Source organism: Vidua macroura, chromosome 14 (genome assembly GCF_024509145.1).
Source record: "Vidua macroura isolate BioBank_ID:100142 chromosome 14, ASM2450914v1, whole genome shotgun sequence".
NCBI classification, from domain to species: domain Eukaryota; kingdom Metazoa; phylum Chordata; class Aves; order Passeriformes; family Viduidae; genus Vidua; species Vidua macroura.
In genome coordinates, this window is record NC_071584.1 from 2,718,258 (window position 1) to 2,740,999 (window position 22,742).

General features: G+C 38.7%; 1 protein-coding gene across 4 annotated transcripts in view; it reads left to right on the forward strand.

Annotated features, from left to right (window-relative positions):
- ATRX (ATRX chromatin remodeler) overlaps positions 1–22,742 on the forward strand; it is a 70,266-nt gene that overhangs the window by 17,779 nt on the left and 29,745 nt on the right. For all 4 annotated transcript variants that reach the window (XM_053989930.1, XM_053989928.1, XM_053989929.1 and 1 more), the window contains 8 exons: positions 1,437–1,561; positions 2,746–2,865; positions 5,870–5,979; positions 8,046–8,113; positions 9,000–11,971; positions 14,452–14,530; positions 20,437–20,567; positions 21,065–21,277. In XM_053989930.1, coding sequence (XP_053845905.1) covers positions 1,437–1,561; positions 2,746–2,865; positions 5,870–5,979; positions 8,046–8,113; positions 9,000–11,971; positions 14,452–14,530; positions 20,437–20,567; positions 21,065–21,277 — 3,818 coding nt within the window. The remainder of the gene's footprint in view (positions 1–1,436; positions 1,562–2,745; positions 2,866–5,869; positions 5,980–8,045; positions 8,114–8,999; positions 11,972–14,451; positions 14,531–20,436; positions 20,568–21,064; positions 21,278–22,742) is intronic.

Sequence of the window (22,742 nt, forward strand, 5' to 3'; positions counted from 1 at the left end):
TGAAGTTATGGAGTGCTGGTAAAATAAATGCCTCATCATACACGTAAAATTTAAACCATTTCTAAGGTGAAAGGTTAAGATGCTAAAGCTTGATTATTATTTACAAAGACAAGATTATTCCATATCTTCAGGACAAAGGAGTTTTTACAAGAGTTCCTTCAGTCTTGCTATTTGTACATGTAGGATTCTTCCAAAAATGTAATTTGGGTCATAAAGAAAAAAAGGTTTTATGTCCTTCACTATTGGGAGAGTGCAGCATCAGACTGCTGTTGAGTTGTCCTGTGCAGAAACTGGCATTTGCTGTATCCCTGCTTTTTCTTTTTCCTTCTTTGATATAAAAAGTATGGAGTGAATTGTTTACCAACTGCTTTTGTGTCCCAAGTAAGAGCAGACTTAGTCCAGTCAAACTCCTCCTCATCTGCTCTCAGCTGGTGCTCACTCAAATTCTGTCCTCTGTGATTTTTATTAAATCCCAGTGAACAGTGCAGGGAGTTGAGCTTTCAACAGCTGCCTTAGTACTGCTCTTTAGAAGTCTGTATCTCTTTTCACTCTCCTTTTTAGCAAAGTTGCTTTATTTTACCATGTCTGCTGGAATTAATATTCTTCAGTCTCCTTTTTATGTTTGTCTTGATGCCATATTTGCAAGTGCGATTTTATATTTGGCTTTAGTTTCTCCCTCATCTTTTGAATCCAGTGTCCTGCTGAACTCTTTTCATTTATATACTTTTTTTAGTCCTGTTTTTTGCTTCTGGTCTTATCACTAAAGGGATTTTCGCTCATCCATTTATCATACTGTACCTTATATTGACAAAACCAGTATCCTGCAGGAGTTTATGCATTGCCTTCAGACTACTGAAAAATTTGCTCCATATTTTGTATTATTTTCTCCCCATCCTGACATAGTAAATTCATTATTTTTCATGGATTCAGTTTTAAATTGTTTGTGTGGAATTCTATCAGCTGATCCTTTTGTTCAGTAGATGGCTTTTAAATTTTTTTCTGCATTTCCTTCATTTTCTTGCAAGAATCTCTTCTGCCAAGATGCTTTTTGTAATTTGCTAATATCTTTGTGTTCTCTTTGTGCTGCCTCTTAAATGTGGAATGATGGATAAAATTCATTCGCCTGTGCTTCATTTAGACTTCTTTTCTGGAATTGTGACTTCCTTAAAAATACATCACACCTTGACTTTACAACAAAAAGATTTTATTAGTATATACTTCTATTCCACATGGGAGGGGAGAAATCCTATTCCAAGCCAGAAAATTATCCTACAATTGTATAGTAATAACTTGGAGCGTCCCAGCTCATAATGTCTTTAATTAGTTTAAAAATAATTTCATTTTTCACAGTTCATGTGGTGTTTTGCCTGCAAAGCTTACCTGAATTGCAGTTTGTACTGTTTGTCAGAGAATGGGGTTTTTTTCTGTCTATGCAGGAAACCTACAGTTGTAACAAAATATGTTGGGTCAGATGATGAACAAATAGTAGATGAAACTGTAAATGAAGATATTTCAAATGAGAACTCAGAGAATGATGTAGATATGCAAAGCTTGCCTAAAGGTAGGTCGTGGGGTATTTTTTTCTTTTTTTCTTTTTTTTTTTTTTTTGCTTCTGAATTCAGCAAATTAGCCAAGATTATGATGCAGCATAAATAATTCACTAGAATGCACATGTATCAGTAAAATGCCTCTTGAAGGTCCTGTTGATTTTCTGCCCACAAAAACTGAGCACTTTCAGTTTGGAACCCAGCAGACTTTAATCTGTGGGTGCACAAGGATGTGCTGGTGGCTTAATTTCAAATGCCTGCTGACATCTGTATAAAACCATCACAAAACCAGGGAAATTATTTATTCTGTTGTTTTGCAGGAGTCTCAAGCTCTGTCACGTGGAGGTCTGTTCTATCTTTGGGTTTATTAGCAATTAGATCAGCAAAAGCAAAACTAACTCTGGGGGAAAATGCCATTATTGGATCTATTTTTAAGCTCCTTTTAGAAACAGTTAATACTGTACACCTGCATCCCTCTACTCTTAGCTGCAGTGTGAGTTGGATTCATCTCCTCCATTTCTTACCTATGAAAGTTATAGGAAAAAATTGCTGCTGTTCACTGTAGGAGTAGCAGTATTGAGAGCAGTCCCTCTAAAATTATTTTTTCAGAATATGAGATTATTTTCAGTGTCCTCACAACAAAACTGGGCCCTTAAATAGGAAAGATGTGGTTTTTCCTTCATGTAATTTTGATTAGTACTTTATTTAAATGAAAATGTCAGATTTTGAATCTTGTTAAAGACAAAACAGGTTTTATTGTATTGTTTTTTTTGTGTATTTCAAACTGAAGATGAGGGAAACCAAATAGAAGGGCAAAGAGAGAAGAGCACAGGGTTTTGAGGGGTTTAAGTGCTGTCCTTTATTGGTATCAAGTTCCTGTCCTGCAACCCCAGCAGTGTGACAGTCCTGTCCTGCACATGCCACAGCAGAGCAGAAAGAGCAGAATTTGCTCCTCAGCCCATTCAGTCCTTGGCTTCTGTCCTACAGCTACAACACAGATACAGTTTGAAATGTGTGGTGTTGGTTTTGGGTTTTTGTTTTTTTTTTTTTTTCTGTGAACATCTGTGCATTCAAAACTTCGTTGCGTTTTAGTCAGCAGATTACAATTTTTTTTTTTTTTGTTGGCTTTGTTAATCAGAACTTTTGCACTTCACTTGGATGTGTAATGGTTTCCAATTTCTAAATAAAATTATTCTAGGTACAGTGGTTGTACAGCCTGAGCCAGTGCTGAATGAAGACAAAGATGATTTTAAAGGGCCTGAATTTAGAAGCAGAAATACCGTTAAAATGAAACCTGAAGCTCCCAAAAAGCGTGGAGGTAAATACAATTTAAAACATCTGTTGAAACGGGTTTAAATTGTTGCTTATGACCACATTTGGTGCATCTAAAAATTGTCTATATTTCTGATAAATTATCCTAAAAATACCTCCACTCTTCTGGCTTTTTGTTCATTAAGGATTTTAGCTGATAGAAATTAGCCTCCATTGCTGCCCCTGCAATGCAGCAGTGAAAGCTAAGATTAGTTCCTGTTAAACTCCTTATTTTCAATAGGTATAGGATGCTACATTAGGTGCAGTTGCTTGGTTGCAATCAGGTGTTACAGGTATTCCTTTTTTAATGGAATTGATATAGGAACGTTCACTGACTGACCAGGAAAGCAACCATGTTTGAGCAGGGACATTATGGGCAGATTATCCATCAGTGAGCTAAGAAAAATCCTAAGCCCTCAAACAATACAAAGACTTCTTTCTTTTGCTTTGAAATTGTGGGAAATTCCCTACCAGTGGGCCCTTCTAAGGATTACCTTTGAAAAGCTACTGTGTCAGCTGGTTTTCCATAGCTGCTGTTAAAACTGAGAAGTTAGGTAGATTATAATACTAACAGAAATTAATTTCTCTCTTTTTTTTTTTCCCCAAAAGCAAAGGAGAGGAGGGAGGATTATGTATAATATAGCAAATAAGAAGGTAGATATTTTTGTTAACCCTTAGCTCACATACCTCCAGCAGTAGCCAGGGTATTCATACAAACAGCTCTTGCACACACTCTTCATCCAACCCATTGTATCATTTGAGATCCTTGCTCTCCCTTAAAGTAATCTATGGAGTGCTGTTTCTGTGGGTGAAGGGGAGTGAAACGTGACTGTGTGGAAATGTGCTTGTGCATACACCTGGGCTCGTGTGGTGTCAGTGACATTTGGAGCGTTGATGTTTTCTCTAAATTACGAACTTCGGAAGTCGGTTCTGTTTTATTCATGCAAGATGTCCTGTTCATATAAAAATGCTTTTTCCATTTGTGCTTGTAACAATTTTACATATGGTCCAGCAGAAGTCTTCAGGGGTACAGTGTTAAAAAGATAAGACACTTGTGCTTGAGCTTTGTGGCCTGTGTCTATATCCCCAGGACAGTTTGTATCACCTGCCCTTCCAGCTTTTTTAATCTCCATCCCTAGGGAATTTGCAGGCCTTCCTTTGTATATCTGGACTGGTTACTCATGTACTATATATATATATATATATATATATATATATTTAATATTTGCATTTGTAGTAGGCATTATATGTCCTGTGTGTATTAGAAATAGAGGTAGAAGCAGAACTCTTGCCTTTCTAGCATGCAAATGCTCTTACGTAAGACTGTAAGAGGCATTGTGTCCTTATTTTCAAGTTTTGTGTCTGCAGTGTGGTTGTGGTTGTATTTTTGCTAATACATTTAGTTAGGAATGTTTTTAACCAAGTAGTCTCTCAGTACTAATGAATTAGTGGTAGTTTAATTTCTTGGGCTCATCATCATTTCTAGTAGTAACATGTTTTACAAAGGCTTGCCTCATAAATTCTCTCTTTTCCTGGTGCCAGCTTGCAGGTTTGAGGAAGGAGGCCATAGTGCTTCCCCTTGGTTGTGGAAAAGAGGAAGTGGTTCAGGGCTTGGCAGGGAATACCATGTTCTCCCTGGGTTGGCTGGGCCCCTCAGTGATTCCTGCAGCAGTTTAAGGACTGTGGTTGTGTCAGGCTGCAGAATGTGGGATTCTTTCCCAAGGAGTGTGATGGGATGGGTGTGTTCACCCACAGTCACAGCAGCTTTGAAAGTGGGGTTTGAGCTGCTTTGGAGCTCCTGAGAGGGGCTTGCAGGTCCACAGGGTCTGCAGGATGTGCAGTCAGGAATGGCTGGAGGGTACAAACACATCCTGTGTCTAGAATTCCACTGAATTATGCGCGTGGATCAGATGTTTCATTGCTCCCTGAGCCATCTAAGGTTGTGCTTCAGCAGCAGATTGCTGGGAGCTTGTACTATGTCTTGAGAATGTTCATTCAGTTCCTTAACATGCTGGTGTTGGAGCTTGGTTCTGATTCTGGGGTAGTGATTATTTCATTAAAAAACCAAAAATACATAGTCTATACTCAGATCGTAATCATTAAATGCAACTGTTTGAGTTAATTTCCTTATTGACTTAATCACTGAGCATGACAGCAAAGGACAAGTCACAGTTCAGTGATCTCTTACCAAACCTGTATCTGCTTGATCCTAAATTGGCCTTTTGGAAGTGCAGAACTTTCACCAATGATTTTCCTTTTTCTGCTTTGAAAACAAAAAGGTCTCTGAGTATTAATTTAGAGCCTGGCATGGGGTGAGCCTGCCAGGCCCAAGTTCACCCCTTCTGAAGTGAAGTGGGGCATTGGCATTAAAAAAAAGCTTTTTTGACCAAATGTAGATGCAGCAGCAGAGTGGTGCTCACACCATGGGAGCAGTCAGCAACATGGGGAGGGTATGTGGATTACAGCAAACGTGTAGTTTCAAAAAAACCCAAAACCCACTGGTGAGAAAGGAACAAAATGTGATAAAAGGTTTTTCAGTCACTATTACAAGGATTACTTGCATTTTCTGTTAGTTTTCTATGTTTTTCTTTGAGAAGCTAAAACTGTTTGTGAAAGAAACGCTATAATACAAACACAAATTGCAGTGATATTTGTTGAACAAAGATTAAATGGGGAACATTGTCCAGAATATCAGAGCTGCTCTGAAAGAACTTTAGTGATGACTCTAATTTAGGTGTGGTTTCATGAGGTGATGAGTTAACCCAACTTAAACCTCTCCAAGGGAAGGAATTGTATCTTGAGTCCAAGTGCAGCATAGAAATCGGGGGGAAATTCAGTCTTAAAATGGCAAATGGTTACAGAAAGATTGCTCTGGTGCTGGGTGGTGCAGAAACAAAGGCCTATGAAAAACCTGTCAGGCCAGAATATTGCAAGAAAATGCCTTAGGTATATACAGATTTCTTAAATAAGAATGAAAACAATTAATGTGTTGTTTGTAATCCTCTCCATAGAAGAAGGACTCCATGGAATTGTGAGCTGTACAGCTTGTGGGCAGCAGGTGAACCATTTTCAAAAGGATTCAATCTATAGACACCCTACACTGAAAGTGCTTATTTGTAAGGTATGTGGTAAACAGTTCTGTTTGTTTTTGTTTCAAAATGTCATATTAGTTGGTTTGGGTGGGATTTTTGTGGGAATAATTCTTGTTCATTAGTCAACAGAGTTTTCAGTCATTAGCTGTTACAATTAAGGAAACTAAAAGGAGGGGGAAAAAAGGCAAATATACTTAATGAATTTATATTCCTTTTTTCTTATATCCCAGTTAAACTGGTGGTACTTTGTTATTTACTTCTACAGTTTTAAGGACATAATCTTAGTGAATTTTTAATGTAAAACGATCTGTCTGAAATTTCTTCCTACTCATAATGTATTTTAAGAACAGATTCAAGTCTGCATCTCCTGGTAAAGCATTCAATGTGAAACAGCACTGAAATAAGGAGCAGAAAAGCAGCTTCAAAGCCATCTCTGTTTCCGCCGGCTTCTGGACTGTTTTAAGTTATGGCAGCTTTGCAATGCTGGTCTAGTCCATAATCTGAGTCCTCAGCTGTGTGGCTTCCTGGTGGCTCCACACAGGCCCTGAGTTGGCAGCAGAGGGAAGAGGTGGGACAGGGCAGGAAGGAAATGTCCCTGCCTCCTGCTGTGGAGACCTCTGTTAACTTCCAAAGAGCTGCAGAGATCTCTCTTGCATATTTCTATAGTGGTGAAGATTTTGTAATTATAAGATATTGCTAAAGATAGAGGTAGAGTTATGTGTTATAATGTACATGGTGCATTTCCCTGCTCTTCCTCCTCCTCCTCCCCAGTTCCTCAGTAGTGTTACAGACTCAGCCATGCCCATCTAGGCTGGTTCTTCTCTGCATTCTGGCTTGTTTCTTTTACAAAATGTGCTTTACAAAAATCAGCTCACAAGGTGACCTTTTCCCATCTCCATTGGAGTCCCAGCTCGTGTTCTTGGCCTTGCAAACCCGTGTTCCTGCAGTGTGACCAGTGACCTGGGTCATTTTTGTAACCTGGTCAGGCTGCTGGGCTCAACAGCAGCTCTTGATTGTGAGCTCTGCTACAGGAATTACATCAAGGGTTGTTCCCCTTGATTTTCTCTGGTTTTACTTCATTGAACATGGCCTTATGTGAATGTGAGAGGGAGGAATGGAAGCCCCTCATCTCCAGCTCTTCCACTATTTCTGTGCCTAGTTCTGCCCTTATTTTTCTTGGGCTTAGGTGAAAGTCCCAGGCCTGAGAAGCTGTTTTCCTTTGACTGTGAATATTCCATCAAGTGTCTAAGCATCAGATTTTACTGGGGTTTTATGTTGATTTTGGTTGTTTGGATGGTTTAGTTGAACAGATGTGCAAGTCTGTTCCAGATAATGGGGCATCATCATTGTCAGTTCAGGTGATGAAGCCTCTTCTGCATTCTGAATTTATTAATACCTGTTTAGAGCTACAAGTCTGGGAGAACATTCTTCAGTAACAGCTGGGAAAAAAATAACACCAAACCTTCAAAATTTGGTGTCAAAGATTCAGCAACTGGAGCCATCAGTACTCCTAGCTGAGTCATTTGTATTTTTTTATTACCATTACCAAAACTTCAAATGAAGGTGCTTTGTTTGCATCCGGAAATGGAATTATTGGATGTTAACATCATGATAAATGCTGCACACTTTTTAATCTAAAGCCTTATTAGACTTTAGATCTTATTAGGCTTTTAATCTAAAGCCTTATTATGGCATCACATGGTAACATAAGGAGCATCCAGCTGAAAATTGTAATTTATGTGGGATTAATTGTGTCAGGGAGGATGTGGTGTTGATTTACTTTGGAAATAGGTGGAAGAAACATTCAGACTGGAGAGAAGTATTCAGCTGATGTTCTAAAATACACAAATATGCAGCCATCAAACAAAAGCCTATTTAATTTTCAAACAGACCTTGAGCCATATAAATAAGTCATGGTTTGGGATTATGGAAGATGTTTTTTAGATTTAAACAAATGTAAAAGGTTTAGAATGCTGAAGACCTTACAGCTGCTGCTTTTGCTGGCTTGCTTCTAATGCATGCTGAAATCTAATGAATTGCTGAAGCCCAGTTGAGATTTAATTAAGAATTCCTTGTCCTCTCTCTTTCTTTACAGACTTGCTACAAATATTACATGAGTGATGACATCAGTCGTGATTCTGATGGGATGGATGAACAGTGTAGGTAAGTGTGCAAAAAGTGCAGTGTGTGCAAAAAGTGCAGTGTGTGCAAAATGGAAAGTGTACAAAAACTGAAGTAACACCCAGCGCTCTACTGGTTTGGAGATCTTTTTTCTTGCAGTTGTGACATTATTGACAAGTAAAGACAAGTACATAAGAGCTGAATCAACAATTATTTGTCAACAAGAAATACTGAACCTCAGGATTTTTTTAACTTTGATTGTTTTAGTAATGAACAGGAAAACATTTTTAAAGAAACATAATAACAAACACTTGTAAGGTATCACATTTCTAGTTAAATAACATGCCACCTTCCTAACACCTTAAAGATGGGGATAGAATCTGACATTCTAAACTTTATGAGCCAGAGAAACTCAGTTCTCCAGATGCATCTCCCACTTTTGAAATACCAAAGAGCTTCTCTGTCCTAATGTCAAATATCTAAATGTGTAATTCAGTAAAAATTGTGCAGTCTGCGGTTTCTATGAGCTTTTTGTCCACCACTTCTCAGTCTTTGTGTACTGCAGTAGTAATATATTAGTTAAGACTAGAAAGACAGAAGCTTATTAATTTTGCTGTATAATAAATCACAGATTTTCAGAAGAAACAGGAAAAATAAGTTTTCATTAATTTTTTTCTCTTCTTTAAAGAAATCAGTGCTGAAATTCTGTTTAAAAATTGCTGACCATTTCAGCTTTGTGAGCTGTTAATATAAAACATGAATTTTCTGACTTTGCAGTTCCCCACTGAGCTTTTCAGACACACTCTCAGTAACGGTTTCAAGTAACGGATATCTGTTCATCACCTGAATTTTTAAATTTGTGAACTTAATAATATATCACCTTGTTGGCATGGAGACAAAACTCTTACCTTTCTCAATCTCATTGCAGGTGGTGTGCTGAAGGTGGAAATTTGATTTGCTGTGACTTTTGCCATAACGCCTTCTGTAAAAAGTGCATTTTGCGCAACCTGGGCCGAAAGGAGCTCTCGACTATCCTGGATGAAAATAACCAGTGGCACTGCTATATTTGCCACCCAGAGCCTTTGTTGGACTTGGTCACTGCGTGTGACAGTGTCTTTGAAAATTTAGAACAGTTACTTCAACAAAACAAAAAAAAGATGAAAGTTGAAAATGAAAAAAGTAAAATATATGACCACACAGTAAAGTGTTCTCCAAAGAGAAATAATGCAAATTGTAATGGGGAAGAAAAAAAATTAGATAATTCATATTCAGGTTCACTAACATACTCTTATAAAGCACTAATGGTGCCAAAAGACTTGCTTAAGAAAACAAAAAAACTGATTGAAACTACAACAAATCTGAATTCTAGCTTTGTAAGCTTTCTGAAAAATGCTGCAGAAAATGTAGAAATAAGCCCAGCTGTGCAACTGTGCCAGCTGAAAGCTTTTAAATCTGTGCTGAGTGACATGAAAAAAGCTCATCTGTCACTAGAAGAAGGCCTGAACCTGGAGATTCAAGCATTGAATGTTAAAATCAAAGATAAAAATACCAAAGAGAAAAAACCCGAGGTTAGGTCAGAAAAAAATGAGTTGAAAAAAGATGAAGGAAAGGAACATGTGGCATTACAAGAGGATGACGCCACACAGACACAGAAAAAAGTTGTGTCGGAGCAGCCTGACAATGAGCCCATGGATCAAAGCGTTCCCTCAGTGGAACAGACAGATAACAAGGCAGCTCCTGGGGAAGAGAAAAAGTCTGGCAGAAATGAAGAACCACAGTATGAGCCCAACAGTACAGAGGCTTTAGACATGGATATTGTGTCCATCCCCTCATCCGTTCCTGAAGATATTTTTGAGACTCTGGAATCTGCTATGGAGATTCAGATGCCGTCAGATGAGCAGGACAGTGGAAACACAGCAGCAGATCATGAGGCTCCAAATACAAATACAAAAGTGAACACTCCTGTGAAAGATACCAAAGGCGGTACCAAGTTAAAATCGTCGGCTAAAGGAACAAAAGAACTGATTGTAAAATTGACTCCGGTTTCCCTTTCAGAATCCACTGTTAAAGCTGAAGATCAAGACAACAGCCTAGCAAAGGAGAGCAAAGACGTTGATGCATCTGAAGACGTTGATGCATCTGAAGACGTTGATGCATCTAAAGACGTTGATGCATCTAAAGACATTGATCCATCTCAACCTAGGGCACCAGATTCTGATTCTGGAAAACAAAACCACAATGTTGGCAGTGAGCCCTCCATGGAGAACGACACTGTGCCTGTGGAGGACTCGGATCTCCGGAGGTCTCCGCGTGTCAAGACCACCCCGCTGAGGCGTCCTACGGACATCAGCCCCCTGACATCCAATTCAGAAGAGGACAGCAATGACACAAGCAATATGAAACAGAAGAGGAAACCATCCAAGCAACCCAGGAGGAAAAACGATAAAAGAAATACTTCTGACAGTGCTGCTGATGGTCCCAGTCCTAACAAACTTTCTAAATCCAAAAAGCCATATGACTTAGATCACAGCTCAGATTCTGATGAGGTGCCAGCTGTCCTTAAAGAAGCAGGGATGATGAGTCACAGCTCCTCAGACAGTGAGAGCAATAGTGAAGCGCCAGCAAAGAATCAGAAGACTTCGGATTTTCAAAAGAGTCAACCAGTAAAGGATGAAAATGGGAAACGAAAAAGGAAGAGTTCCAGTTCCGGTTCAGATTTAGATGCTAAAAGAGGCAAATCACCTAAAAATGCTGCTGCCGCTAAAAAGAAACGACAAAACTACTCTGATTCTTCAAACTATGATTCTGAGTTGGAAAAAGAGATACAAATGTTGAGTAAAATTGAGGCTGCAAAGAAATCAAAGAAAAAATTCTCAAAAAAAGATGATAGTTATGATTCCTCTGAAGAAGAGCAGAGGAAAAAGGTAAGCAGTAAAAGAAAGGTAAATCTGAAGAAGAAGAGAGATAAATCTTCTGAAGATGATGATGCTGAGAAGTCTTCTCCAGAGAAGGAAATTAATCACTCTCCTAAAGACAAAAAAATGGGTAAGAGGTCAGCTGCTAAGGACAAGACAAACAGAGACTCAAAAGAAAAATCTGCAAAGGGAAAACGTGATGAGTCATCTGATGCTGAGAAGTCTTCACTGGAAAAAGAGGAGAGTCCTGAAGTTAAGAAGAAGGAGGATTCGAAAAAGAAAAAGGCACAGGATGATTCTTCTTCTGAGAGTACTGAGAAATCGGCAAAGAAAGAGCACAAATTGGAGTCTTCAAAAGACATACTCAAGAACAAAAAGGGATCAGAAAGCAAAGCAAAGCAATCTGAAAAATTGAAAAAGAAAGGTTTCAAGAAAGAACAAGATGATTCCTCTTCTGATCTTGATAAGTCATCTCCAGAGAAAGGAAGTAGCAATTCTTCTGAAAACGACAAAATTAAAAAGGAGCCTGTGTTTACAGAAAAGAGAAAGTTGAGAGAGAGAGTAGCTAAAAGAGTACACATTGATTTATCCTCTGATACTGAGAAATCTCCCCAAAAAGAGGAGAGTTCTGATGATGATGCCATGCGGCATAAAAAACGAACTGAAACAAAAGAAAAGAAGAAAATAAGCCACAAAAAGAAGATTTCTAAGAAAGAACAGAATGACTCATCCTCTTCTGATGAGGAGTCTTATGAAGACACTAAGAAAAAGGTTAAAAGAGGATCAGTAAAAGAAAGTAAAAAGGGCAACTTAAAAAAGAAAGTGGCAAAAAAGAAGGTGGTTGTCACTTCCTCTTCCCCGTCTGATAAGGAAGGAAATGATGATCAGAATTCCACAGGCGATGGAAGCAGCGACGAGCAGAAGATCAGGCCCGTGACTGAAAGCTTGATGCTGTCTGCTGATGCAGGATTTTGTCAGTCATCAGGTGTGCAAAATTTGTTCATTTGGGTGACATTCAATAATCTAGAAGCAAAAAACACTCATCAGTTGGTAATTATACATTTAAATGTTTGCAACCTGGCGGGTTTTCTGATATGGATTTGGAAGCACATGTTGTAAAGTTCTCTTCCAGGCAAACTATCCTGTGGCTGTGAGATTCCACAATTTCAGTTTGTGCAGCTTGTGCCTTGAGGAAAAAAATGATGTCACTGTAAATGGAGGTGCTTTGGAAACTCCAGACAGTATTTACAACAGGTACTGCCTTGCAGTCAAGGTTTCCAAAGCGTGGCCCTTGGCTCACCTACCCTGGGACTACGTAGCAGAAGCTGGTTTGGAAGGAGTAGATAACGTGAACTCAAATTTGTCACCTCCTGTCTGTGCACTGGAGGTGATGCTGGAGACCTGTGGTATTGTAATACACATTTAAAAATCAAGCAGATGATTTTTATGCCTCACAAGAGCCATGTAGGCTTAGAACAGCTACTTAAAAATCTGCCATTGTTTTCATATGTTGTGTCTCTGTGCAGATAATACTGGCACTTGTAGGGCTTTTCAGTAAGTGCTGCATTAACAGTGTTTTCTCTAGTGATGTCACTGCTGGGGGAGATTGCAGATAATTCGTGGTTTGCATAGTAAGGAATTGGTTTTTTTGCATGTGGTCGCTGCCACAGCCATTAAAACTCTCCTATAGACAGATAATTGATGGCACTCAGTGAGAGTTTTCAGCACCACTGGGCCATCAGTGAAAAATGCCTTAAAATGGAACTGCTCCTGTACAGTTCATGGACTTGGCATTGAAATGGCCCAAGAGGAGAAAGGTGGTTTTAATATTTCAGAAGGTATCTGAGGCATTGGGAGCATTTCATTTGCAGGTCACAATGGAAAGATTGGGTCATTATTGGAGAGTTGGATAGCAGGGTACAAACTGAACAAGATGGTGGTGTGGCATGATTGACAGGAGAGTTAGACTGAGAGACAAGTGGCTTGGTTTAGACTGGAGACAGAATGCAAAAAATGGGGTGTCTGAATTTCTGTCTGCAAATCACCTCACAGGCAGTTTTAGAGGGGGGCTGAGCTGGATGTGTGCCCAAAGGATGAGAGGCAGTGGATACAGCATTTATCAAGGAAAACTGATACAGATCCTGGAAGTATTCTTACACTGAGCGTGGTGAAAGCATGGAACTGGTTGCCCTCTTGAACTTCAGAATCTTTGTCCTTGGAAATGCTCAAAACTTGACTGGCCAAGACCCTGAGGTAACTGACCTGACTTTGGAGTTAGCTTTGCTTTGAGGATGGAGTTGGAGTAGAGCATGTCCAGATGTCTCTTTCAGCTTTAGTTATCATTTGATTCTGTGAAATTCTGCCTATGTTAGTGTATTTCCAGAGGAGAAGAATGTGGCCTTTGTCTGCAGTTTGCTTTTGGTTTAATAGGTGAATTAATAAAATAGTCTGTTCTGTGTCTGAATAAGCTGTGTATTGTAGATTGATCATTGAATGAGACTTAGGATCTGGTTTAACCAACAGGATACTTTTATTTATGTACATGAGGGACTTTCTGTGATCACCTTGGAGTGTGCCCCTTACAGCCTAGTTGTAGTCCAGTGCTCCAGTCCCCACAGATAGAAAATAAATAGAAATTATCAGTGCGGGGATCTCAGCTCATTAGGATTGCGAGGTTTCTTTCCCTTAATTTCACTACCTAGCAGATTTGTCTGACTTGCATGCAAGATAAAAAAGAGAGAAAAGGAAGGAGGGAGGCCTGGGAATGTGCTAGAAACAATCCAAATTCCTCAGTCCAGCCAGGAGAGTGCAGAGGAGCTCCAGGGCAGGACTCACACTGTGCTGTTGCTTCTCTGCCACGTGTCCTACATTGTTGGTCTTGATGTCCTTTGTACATGAGACAGTGCCATGTAATGCAGCTGAGTTTGGATATTTGCAGTAAGGATAGCATGTGGAATTCTCAAAATACAACTCTTTACACACACTCATAGTGTGAAAGCAAAAATAGGAAGGGTTGATGTTCTCCAGTACTTCTCTTCCGGCAGCAGGGCAACCCATGGGCTTGGGAAGCAGTTCTGTCCTGTATTTGTTTGTGCTTTCTTTTCAGTTTGCACAAACTCACTCGTGGAGCTTCTGACAGAGCAAATAACTTCTTAGGGAACTTATTTCTGGTTTCTGAACAGAGTATTTAGTCTCTTATGTTTTGGTGTAAAATCCCAGATTCACAGTATGTAATTACGAATGAGTTGCAAGTTGTGTGTAGTAGCGAGCAGAACTGAAGAAACTAGATTTATTTTTATTTGTCAAGACAGGTAACTGGTAGAAAAGTGGTATCACCAAGCTGTTTTTAAATGGGGATTGTTGATGGAGACACAGTTCATGTGTTGTGTTGTTTATTGTGCTGTCATGTATAATTTATTGTTGTATTTACGCGTATTAAGTGTTTTCTGTTGGGCTTTTTTTCAGGAGATGAGGGAGATGCTCTATCAAGGACTATCCCAATGGAGGAGGATGAAGATGATGATGATGACGACCCTGAGAATAGGTATGATACCCTCCGTAAGGACTTAAAAACGATTAGAACACAGCCTAGGTGTGGGTACAAGCCGGCGCAACGGAGGAGCAAGCAGGTGGTAAAAAGCACGGCTGCCTGCCCGGTAAAGACTCGCTCACGGGCCTCCTGCAAGTGTGAACACGGGGCCAGCAAACAGAGGCCCAGAGCCAGGAATGCAAAGCAAATGTTTAGAAGTGGTAGCTGACACACCTGGCTAGGGGGAATTCCAAAAGCACAGCAGCGGTGTCCCACTGGGGTTCCGGGTGCACGTGGGAGGTTGGTGGCGAGGATCTTGCAGGCAGGTCCAAAGCTGCTGTGCTAAATGTGAACTTCAGCTAGTTGTGGGGAGTAGAAGGGGACAGTTTGCATCTGTGCAGTATGCAGCGCTGCAATATTTTCAGAATGAATTTGGTTATTACTGTTGCTTAATATGCTTTTTTAATTGAAACGCCTTTTCTCAATAAAGAGAAAGCACAAATGTGGGGAAAACCATATTAGGTATTTTCAGCTGTTAATTGAACTGAGTTTTAATCCACTAAAAAGTACCTGAAGCGACTAATGTGAGTTAAGGCCATGATTCTACAAGCACTGTGCATAGGCTCAACTGGTATCAAAGAGACTAATTATATATTTTAAGTCTTTGCATAGATATTTTCAGAATTGTGGCTTATATGTACTGCTTCAGTTTGGAATTGAATAAAAAAGAATCACTGTAAGATACAGTTAGCTAAGATGTGTCATACTTTACCAGTACCATTGTAGCTATCAAAATCAGCCTGGCTAGAAATGTAAAAGCTTCATTTCCTAAATGCACAACATGAAATGTCACTCAACTCCGAGCCACAGGTTCTTTTTGGAAGTTACTGTAGTTAGACTGAAGAGCTGCTCAACAAATTTTTATACAGTGTTTCAGAAACTGATTTTTTTTTTGTTGTTTTGGCCATGTAGCATGTGTGGGACCAGTTGCTGGTGGAGTCTTTTTCTGCTTCTGAGCCTTACTAGTTTAGAATATTGTTTCACAGAGTTGTATGTTTGATATGTGGCTGAAGTAAATTTTAAAAACACTGTCTTATATCCTTTACGGACCTCAGTTTGGCATCAAAATGCCGCTGCTGAATTAGTTCTTGTGTGTTTTCAGTCATCAAATTTAACCCAGTAATTCAGCTCTTTAAAGAAAGATGCTTTTTAGGGACTTGACAGCACAGGGTCATAAGCAGAACATGTAAACTTTGGTATAACAAGATTTTTTTAAAATCATCTTTTAATTTCAGTCCTGTTTTAATTTTTTTTTCTTCTTCTTTTTTTTGTTGTTGTGAGTTTCTGGTTGATAACTGAACCAATACACTTTTGTCAGGAGTTCAGTATTTACTGCACAAACGTTTCTGACAGAACTCAGTCATGGTCTAGTGTAAGAGTATTGGGAAATAAATGAACCTAAATTGATAACAAACAGTAATATAAATTCGGGCTTTAAAAATCAGTTTCTGTACTTTGTTTTGAAGCTGCCTCTTTGTTAAATTTTTATTTAGGGGACCTTTTGAACATCTGTTTATGAGATGGGGAGGTATTTTGTCAATAAACAGTGTTGTCAACCTTCAGACATGTTAACTGGTAATGCAGTCTGACTTTACCATCATCCTGTGTTGTACTTGGCACCAAAATCAGAGCTAAAAATTGTAAAAAGATGGAACAAATTTCGAGAAATTAAAAACTTGTTCTTCTGTTTACTCAACACCAAGTGTTTAAATAGTTTACCTACTGATTTAGAAAAGTTGCCTATTTTCTTCCAGGCCAAAGAGGGTACCTGGTACCTGCTGGGTGTTTGTAGTGTGGGAACTCTCCTGTTTGCAAGTCTCTAGTTTAGATGTTCTGTTATTTGCATACCTGGGGATGTGCATGACATGAATATTAAGAGCCTTGAAATCATCTTTTTGCCAAAATGCAATATCCAAGTGGGTCATACTATGCTATACAGTGCTGTATGCTTTCATCTTCTGTTGTGTAACTATTATTGGTCCTTCTGATCTTTTCAATGGTACTGTTTGATATGTTTGCAGTAGTTCTGTTTATTAAGAAGTTAATAGTGTATAAAATGCAGAATGCCTTTAAGTATTTGATGGTTACAATAAATTTTTGTAAAACGTTTTTCTTGTCCAAGCATTTAATTTAATCCAACTCTGACAGCTTGAAAATCAGCCTCTTCCAACAAAGACAGCACAGTATTTAGAACAAGGTGTTTGGCAGTTTTCACTCATTTTTTTAGACATGTATGACATTTCATCCAAATATTAATGTCTTAAAGTATATTTTAAAGGGTTCTGAATTTTCTCATAGTGTCCTGAAGGCCCATTTAAGCCAGTAGTGTTGTAGCTGGAATTCTGGTGGCTTTTATTAGCCACATCCCACCATCCTTCCCCACCCAAGGGCTTGTTTTGGGCAACCTTATTTCTACATAGAATTAGTAGGTATTTATGAACACTGAGTGTGAGTTGATGTAATCAAATTGGTAATAAAACATCACAATCGTGAACTAAAATTTAAAATCATGGCTTTTTAAGAAAAAAGATTTTTACAGTGGCAGGATTGTCTCACCAAGATTTTGAACAATGTCATTGTATTGGCACTGTAAAATTCTTGAGCAAGAATGGTGCAAATTACCATGGGGGCTTAACTCCACATCATGAGAGGCTGCACCTGCTGTTCCAGTTCTGCTGCAAAGTCTGAAGGAGCTTTTAAAGTAGTCCTGCAGTGTAACCAAGCAACCCCTGGGTAATTTCCAGTCTGTCTCTTGTGAAAACTCTTTTCTTTTAGCACGACTTAAAAATCCATAGTAATCAATTCATTGTTTAGAAATGTGTTCTGCTGGGTTGTTCTGACAAAGGGGAAATATCTTTAAATCCCAGTTGATACAAATTTGTGCTTATGTGCTATTATTTTATTCTAGAGTTGGTTTTGCGTGTCCTGGTTGAGGTTGCAGCCCCATTCTGTGAGGCACTGGATAAATGTGTGTTGGGAGAGTGCCCTTCATACAAATGTCACCATAAGTTTAGATAAGATGGAGTGGGGCAACTTGACATGCTCTCAAGGTCACAGCAGATGAGTGCAGGAATGAGTAAAATGCAGGGATTTTTTAATATTATTTTATTTTTTACTTTATTTTTTTACTGCCTGAAACCCTGTGCTAGAGGTCATTTGGCTCTCTGTGTCTCTTAATTAAATCCATTGCTGGTGCTCAACTGTTACATCTGAATGGCCAAGAATCTTTTATGTCATTGACCTGAGTAAATATTACAGTCCATTTTGATTTCCATGGTTTTCTCTGGAAGGATATGAGGGAGGGAATTTTCACACTATCATAGCTTGTTTTTCTTGCTGCTATTAATGCAGATACTAAAATGTTAAAGCTACCATGTGAAGTTTCTTAGCTGAGAAACCTGGTGACTTTAAGTGGGTTTTATCATAAAATAGAAATATGATGTGTTATCCTGGTCAACATCTATTGTGTTTTAATTTAAACCCAGCTTCCAGAGTCTTGTACTCAAGTTATAATAATTCATGTAAGCCATTTGTTACATCAGCCATTTGTCAACATGCATTTACAAGGCCTAATCTCTTTGGGTCTAATGTTGCTTACACTTATCATTCCTATCAGATATGTAGTTAATTAAAAATGGGCATATTTTAAATCCTGAACATCTTAATAATGTCTCACTTCTTTGGCCTAAATACATACCAGTAAAAGCATTGAAGAAAATGCAGCTTTTCTTGCTAACAAACAGTCCCATCTCAATTTGGGTGCAAGTGGTTAAGTCTTTATTCTAGACAAAAAAAACCAGGACTTATTCTCTATCATAGCAATAACTTCTTAATCAATATTATTATAAATAATTAGAAATTAATCAGTTTGCCCAGTCTGGTTGTTGGTTATGCTGGTGATTAATAGGAAAATTGGAGCATCTTCTCTTGATGGATGGTAGATTTTGTGCATGGTCTTTTTAGGTGTTAGATACGTTTGCTGTTTCCTATAGCTCTTAAAAAAATAGATACTTCATTAAAGAACAGATTAAAATGAAAGTCTTGTTTTGCTAAGAACCAAAGTCAGCCTTTTAAAGGTGACTTGTATAGAGGTAAGTATTGCCATCCACAAGCTGTGTTAACTTTGCTCATGCACTTGCCAAAATAAGTCAAAGGCAAGACTTTCAGGATTCAATTTAAACTTTTTTTTTCAGATCTTTTAGTTTTTTCTCTTTCAAAACTCTGGGTTTTTATTAAACAAGAAGAGTAGCCAGACCACTGCTCTCTGCATTTTCTGGAGTAGGAATCAATTTATGTTGAAAGCTGTTAAAGGGAAGCCAACCTGTGACATTTGAAGCAGTTTCATTTTGAAGAAAAAATTCTGACCATTAAGAGATGGAAGAAATATAGTTGGAGTTTCTTATATGAGGAGCTGTTTATTTCTGTTGCTGTTACACGTGGTATGCTGGGTTTTAAAAAAAAATCAATAATCAACCAAACCCTAAATCCCTTTTCCAAATATCCTCTGGGAGGACCTAATGCAAAAAGCAATTGCAAGAGGATATTACTTATCTGTGGACTTTAGTACGTTTTCTTTGGGTTCATGCTGCAATTTCTTGATAGATGTGGAATTAAAGTTCTCCAAGGGTACTGCTTGGTAAAGTTTTAATCAGCTTTTTCTTTTCAAGAGAGAGGGGGAGGGTATGTTTCGTATGCTGATGGATGGTCTCACTCACTGAACAATCACAAATGTTTATTAAAATATTTTGCTTCTGTCTTTTAATAATAACTGAATATAAATTAGCGTGAGAGTGTTTTTAAAAACTACACTGTTGCTCAAAAATTAGAAAATACTGTGTGGAGTGTCAGGAAAGATAGCTTGGGAAGAGTCCCTTTGAAAATAATTATGTCTTAGGGACACATTGCAGGCTGGAAAATGAAATACTGACTGTTAAAAGCCTATTTTATAGCGCTCCATAGAAGCAACAATTCAGATTTCTGTTGTGTAGGAAGTTTTGCTTGAGAGATCCCTGTTCTTTTGCCATTCCCAAGTGGAGGCTGGATTGTGGCTGAGGTCCGTGGCTTTTGAGCTGTTGTTTTGACTGGTGTGAGAGCTTTCCCATCCTGAGCTATGTACACACAGCATGCATTAATTCTCCCAAAATGCAAGACAGATGAGGTTTCACCTAGAAAACATATCTTTCATTTAAAATGGATGAATGAAAACTGTAGTATTCCTGATATTTATATGAGAAAAACTTGGTTTATTTTCTTCCCCTGTAAGTCCACTATTTTCCTGTGCTTTTTACATACCTGCCTTGGATAGACTCAGAAGGTTTTTATGTTGCAAGTGCGTGTAAAGAAATAATTTTTCATAGTCTTGTACATTAGCTGGAACCTTGTTCTGCAGTGAAACCATGGGAAGCTGAGTGGAGCAGGAAATAAGATGATGATTTTTATCTGAAATTCAGGTCCTGTAGTGTTGGTCAGACTTTTTGGGTATAAACACAGAAGGGTTTTTGCAAGAGCTGCTGTAAGGGAAGTGCTTGTGGTTAGTTATCCAGATAGACCATGAATAAAATGAAATCTCTAAGTCTGTACATTTTATAACCATTTCAAGTCTGCTGTAAAGCAGGAAACTTCTTTTTAAGAAGCTTTATACAGACCTGCTTTCTAAAAGCAAGTCAACACATTACATTTAATGTGAGATTTTTGCTGATAGATCCTGTCTTGCCACAATGACTTTTCATCACGTGTCTTTTTTTTTTTTTGTTCAGCTTTCAGCCCTTTTTTTGAAGTTCTGAATGGTGTAGGATTACACTTGTCGTTCATAGCTTTACTTGAACAATGGAATAAATAGTGTTTTCTGTTTTACTTCAAAGAATTGCCAAGAAAATGCTTTTAGAAGAAATCAAAGCCAATCTTTCCTCTGATGAGGATACGTCTTCAGATGAGCAGCCCGAGGAAGAAAAAAAGAAACCTGCAAAGCAAACTGAAAACACAGGAGATGATGGTAAGCACCAAAAAGCACCTGGGAAAAAGTGGTGCTGTGGCACCTGTCATGATTTCAAGGGTCACTTGGGAAAATGATGATTGTTAAAGTTTTCAGCAAAAAATATTACTTGTTTTGATATGTAATTCCACATAGAGGCCAATGTATGTGGTCATGAGGATTATCATCTCTTTTAGTCTTCTGTATGTTTATGTTTTTGCTATAGTCTGGGTTTTGTAAGCAATTAAGAAGTCCTAGGGGTTTCTGAGGGATTATTACCTGTACAGAACAGTAAGTCCTGCAAGTGCCCAGGAGAGATTTGGTTAACACAGCCATTGGAACAGGCATTCCAAGCATTCAGGCAGTGGGAAATACTAAACATTGGAGGAAACTGGTATGTTGTTGCTTGTAATTCCCTGGAAAAGCACAGGATTTAGCCTAAATTAATTCAGATTTTAATTCTTGTAAGATAAGAAAGTGACTGGTATGCATGTGGTACTGACTCTTCTGTGTGACAGGAGAGAAGGAAAAGGAAGACAAGAAGTCTGAAAAGGAAGAAGCTAATTCTGAGTCAGATTCAGAGGAGGAAGAAACATCCAAGAAGCCCAGATACAGACACAGACTGCTGAGGCAGAAGCTCTCTGTGAGTGATGGGGAGTCTGGAGAAGAAAAGAAGGTGGTGAAACCAAAAGACAAAAAAGAAGGGGGGAAGCGCAGAAATAGAAGGAAAGGTACATAATGCACATCCTTTTTTTGGTCATGAAAAGTACTTCTGTAAAATAAATCCAGAGCTTGTCAGAATGGAGATCTCAACCTTTGTGATTTTAAAATCCCTGTAGAAACTTCCTTGTGTATAAAATCTAGCATTCCCTTTGTTTGATAAATAGTTTAATTAGAAATGTCAAATATGAGTGCAGCTCTCTCTACCTGCTGTATCCTCTGAATTAGATTAATCCTGTGGAATCTTAGAATATCCATCCAGAGACAAGGCCAGGATGTCTGAATTTGGGAAAATCAGTCTTGTCCTTTATGTAATTTCTCTCTTGGAGTGGCAGTAGTGCCTGAGGAATGTGTCCATGCTGGAATTGCAGTGGAGCAGGCTGGAGCTGAGCACCAGATGGCACTGTGAAATGAGCCTGGGCTGGGCCTTCATTGTTGCAGGCAGGAACAAAGAACCTCTGGGTGTTTCCTGGCCAGGAAAGGTGCACTGGGCTTCCCTGATCTGGGTTGCACTAATGCCAGCCAACTTTTGTGGTCTTCCACAGAATAAAAGATGCAATGTGGTTTGTTTAGCATTTTCCTCTCTGAAAACTCTCATTTTTATCTGTTTGCATATTCATGTTTTTCCTCTCTTATTGAATTAAAACTCTACCTACAGCATTTCATGCAGGAGCAATAAGTGTAAATTACCTATGAACTAATGTGCAAGTAAGAGGCAGCTGAGGGTTCTTCAGTGCACGCCTTTGAAGTTGACTGCCCTCAAACAGAACAATAGATTTGATTTCAGTTTGCCCTTTTTAGCCCTGTGTTAATAATGTTACCATTCCCATGTATGTAGAACAACTCATGTTTTAAGCCTTGACATTCATAAAACAATTAAACTTTCCACTGTGTTCAAGGTCAGGCTGAAATGAAAAGTGTTAAATACCTTGCTGGTGTCTTCATTACCTAAAAATGCCAGTGCTGGCTCCTCAAAATGATTAGGAGAGTCTTGCTAATGCTGCTCTTTTAGGTGTATTTTTAATTGCTTTTTGAGGCAGTTTTGAGCTTGCATTACCTGAAGAAATGCCAAGCCATAAATGTAGTGATGCAATTTTACATTTTGTGTGTAAGTTAGGGCCCTTTTCTCCAAGTATGGTTATAAAATGACACGTGAAGCATTTGAAACAAAAGCTTCTGTTTTTAACTAAAAATCACCTTTTGTTTTCTGAAGTTCCCTACTGTTCCCCACACATCTCCATCATTTAATGCACTCTTCCATTTGCTCTTGAAATAAATATAGATGTTCATGCACAAGGACCTCAAGGCTTGTGGCACAATAAGCCACCCACCAGGACTCAGCTAGTGCTTAAATTTTAACCTTTTCTTCTCTGTGCCCCTTTTATCCCTCTTGCTCCTTATAAGTGTGGGTCCCATATTGTCTGAAATGAACCCTGGCAGTGCTTGTTGCTCTGAAGCAGTTTGTTGTGCAGTGAG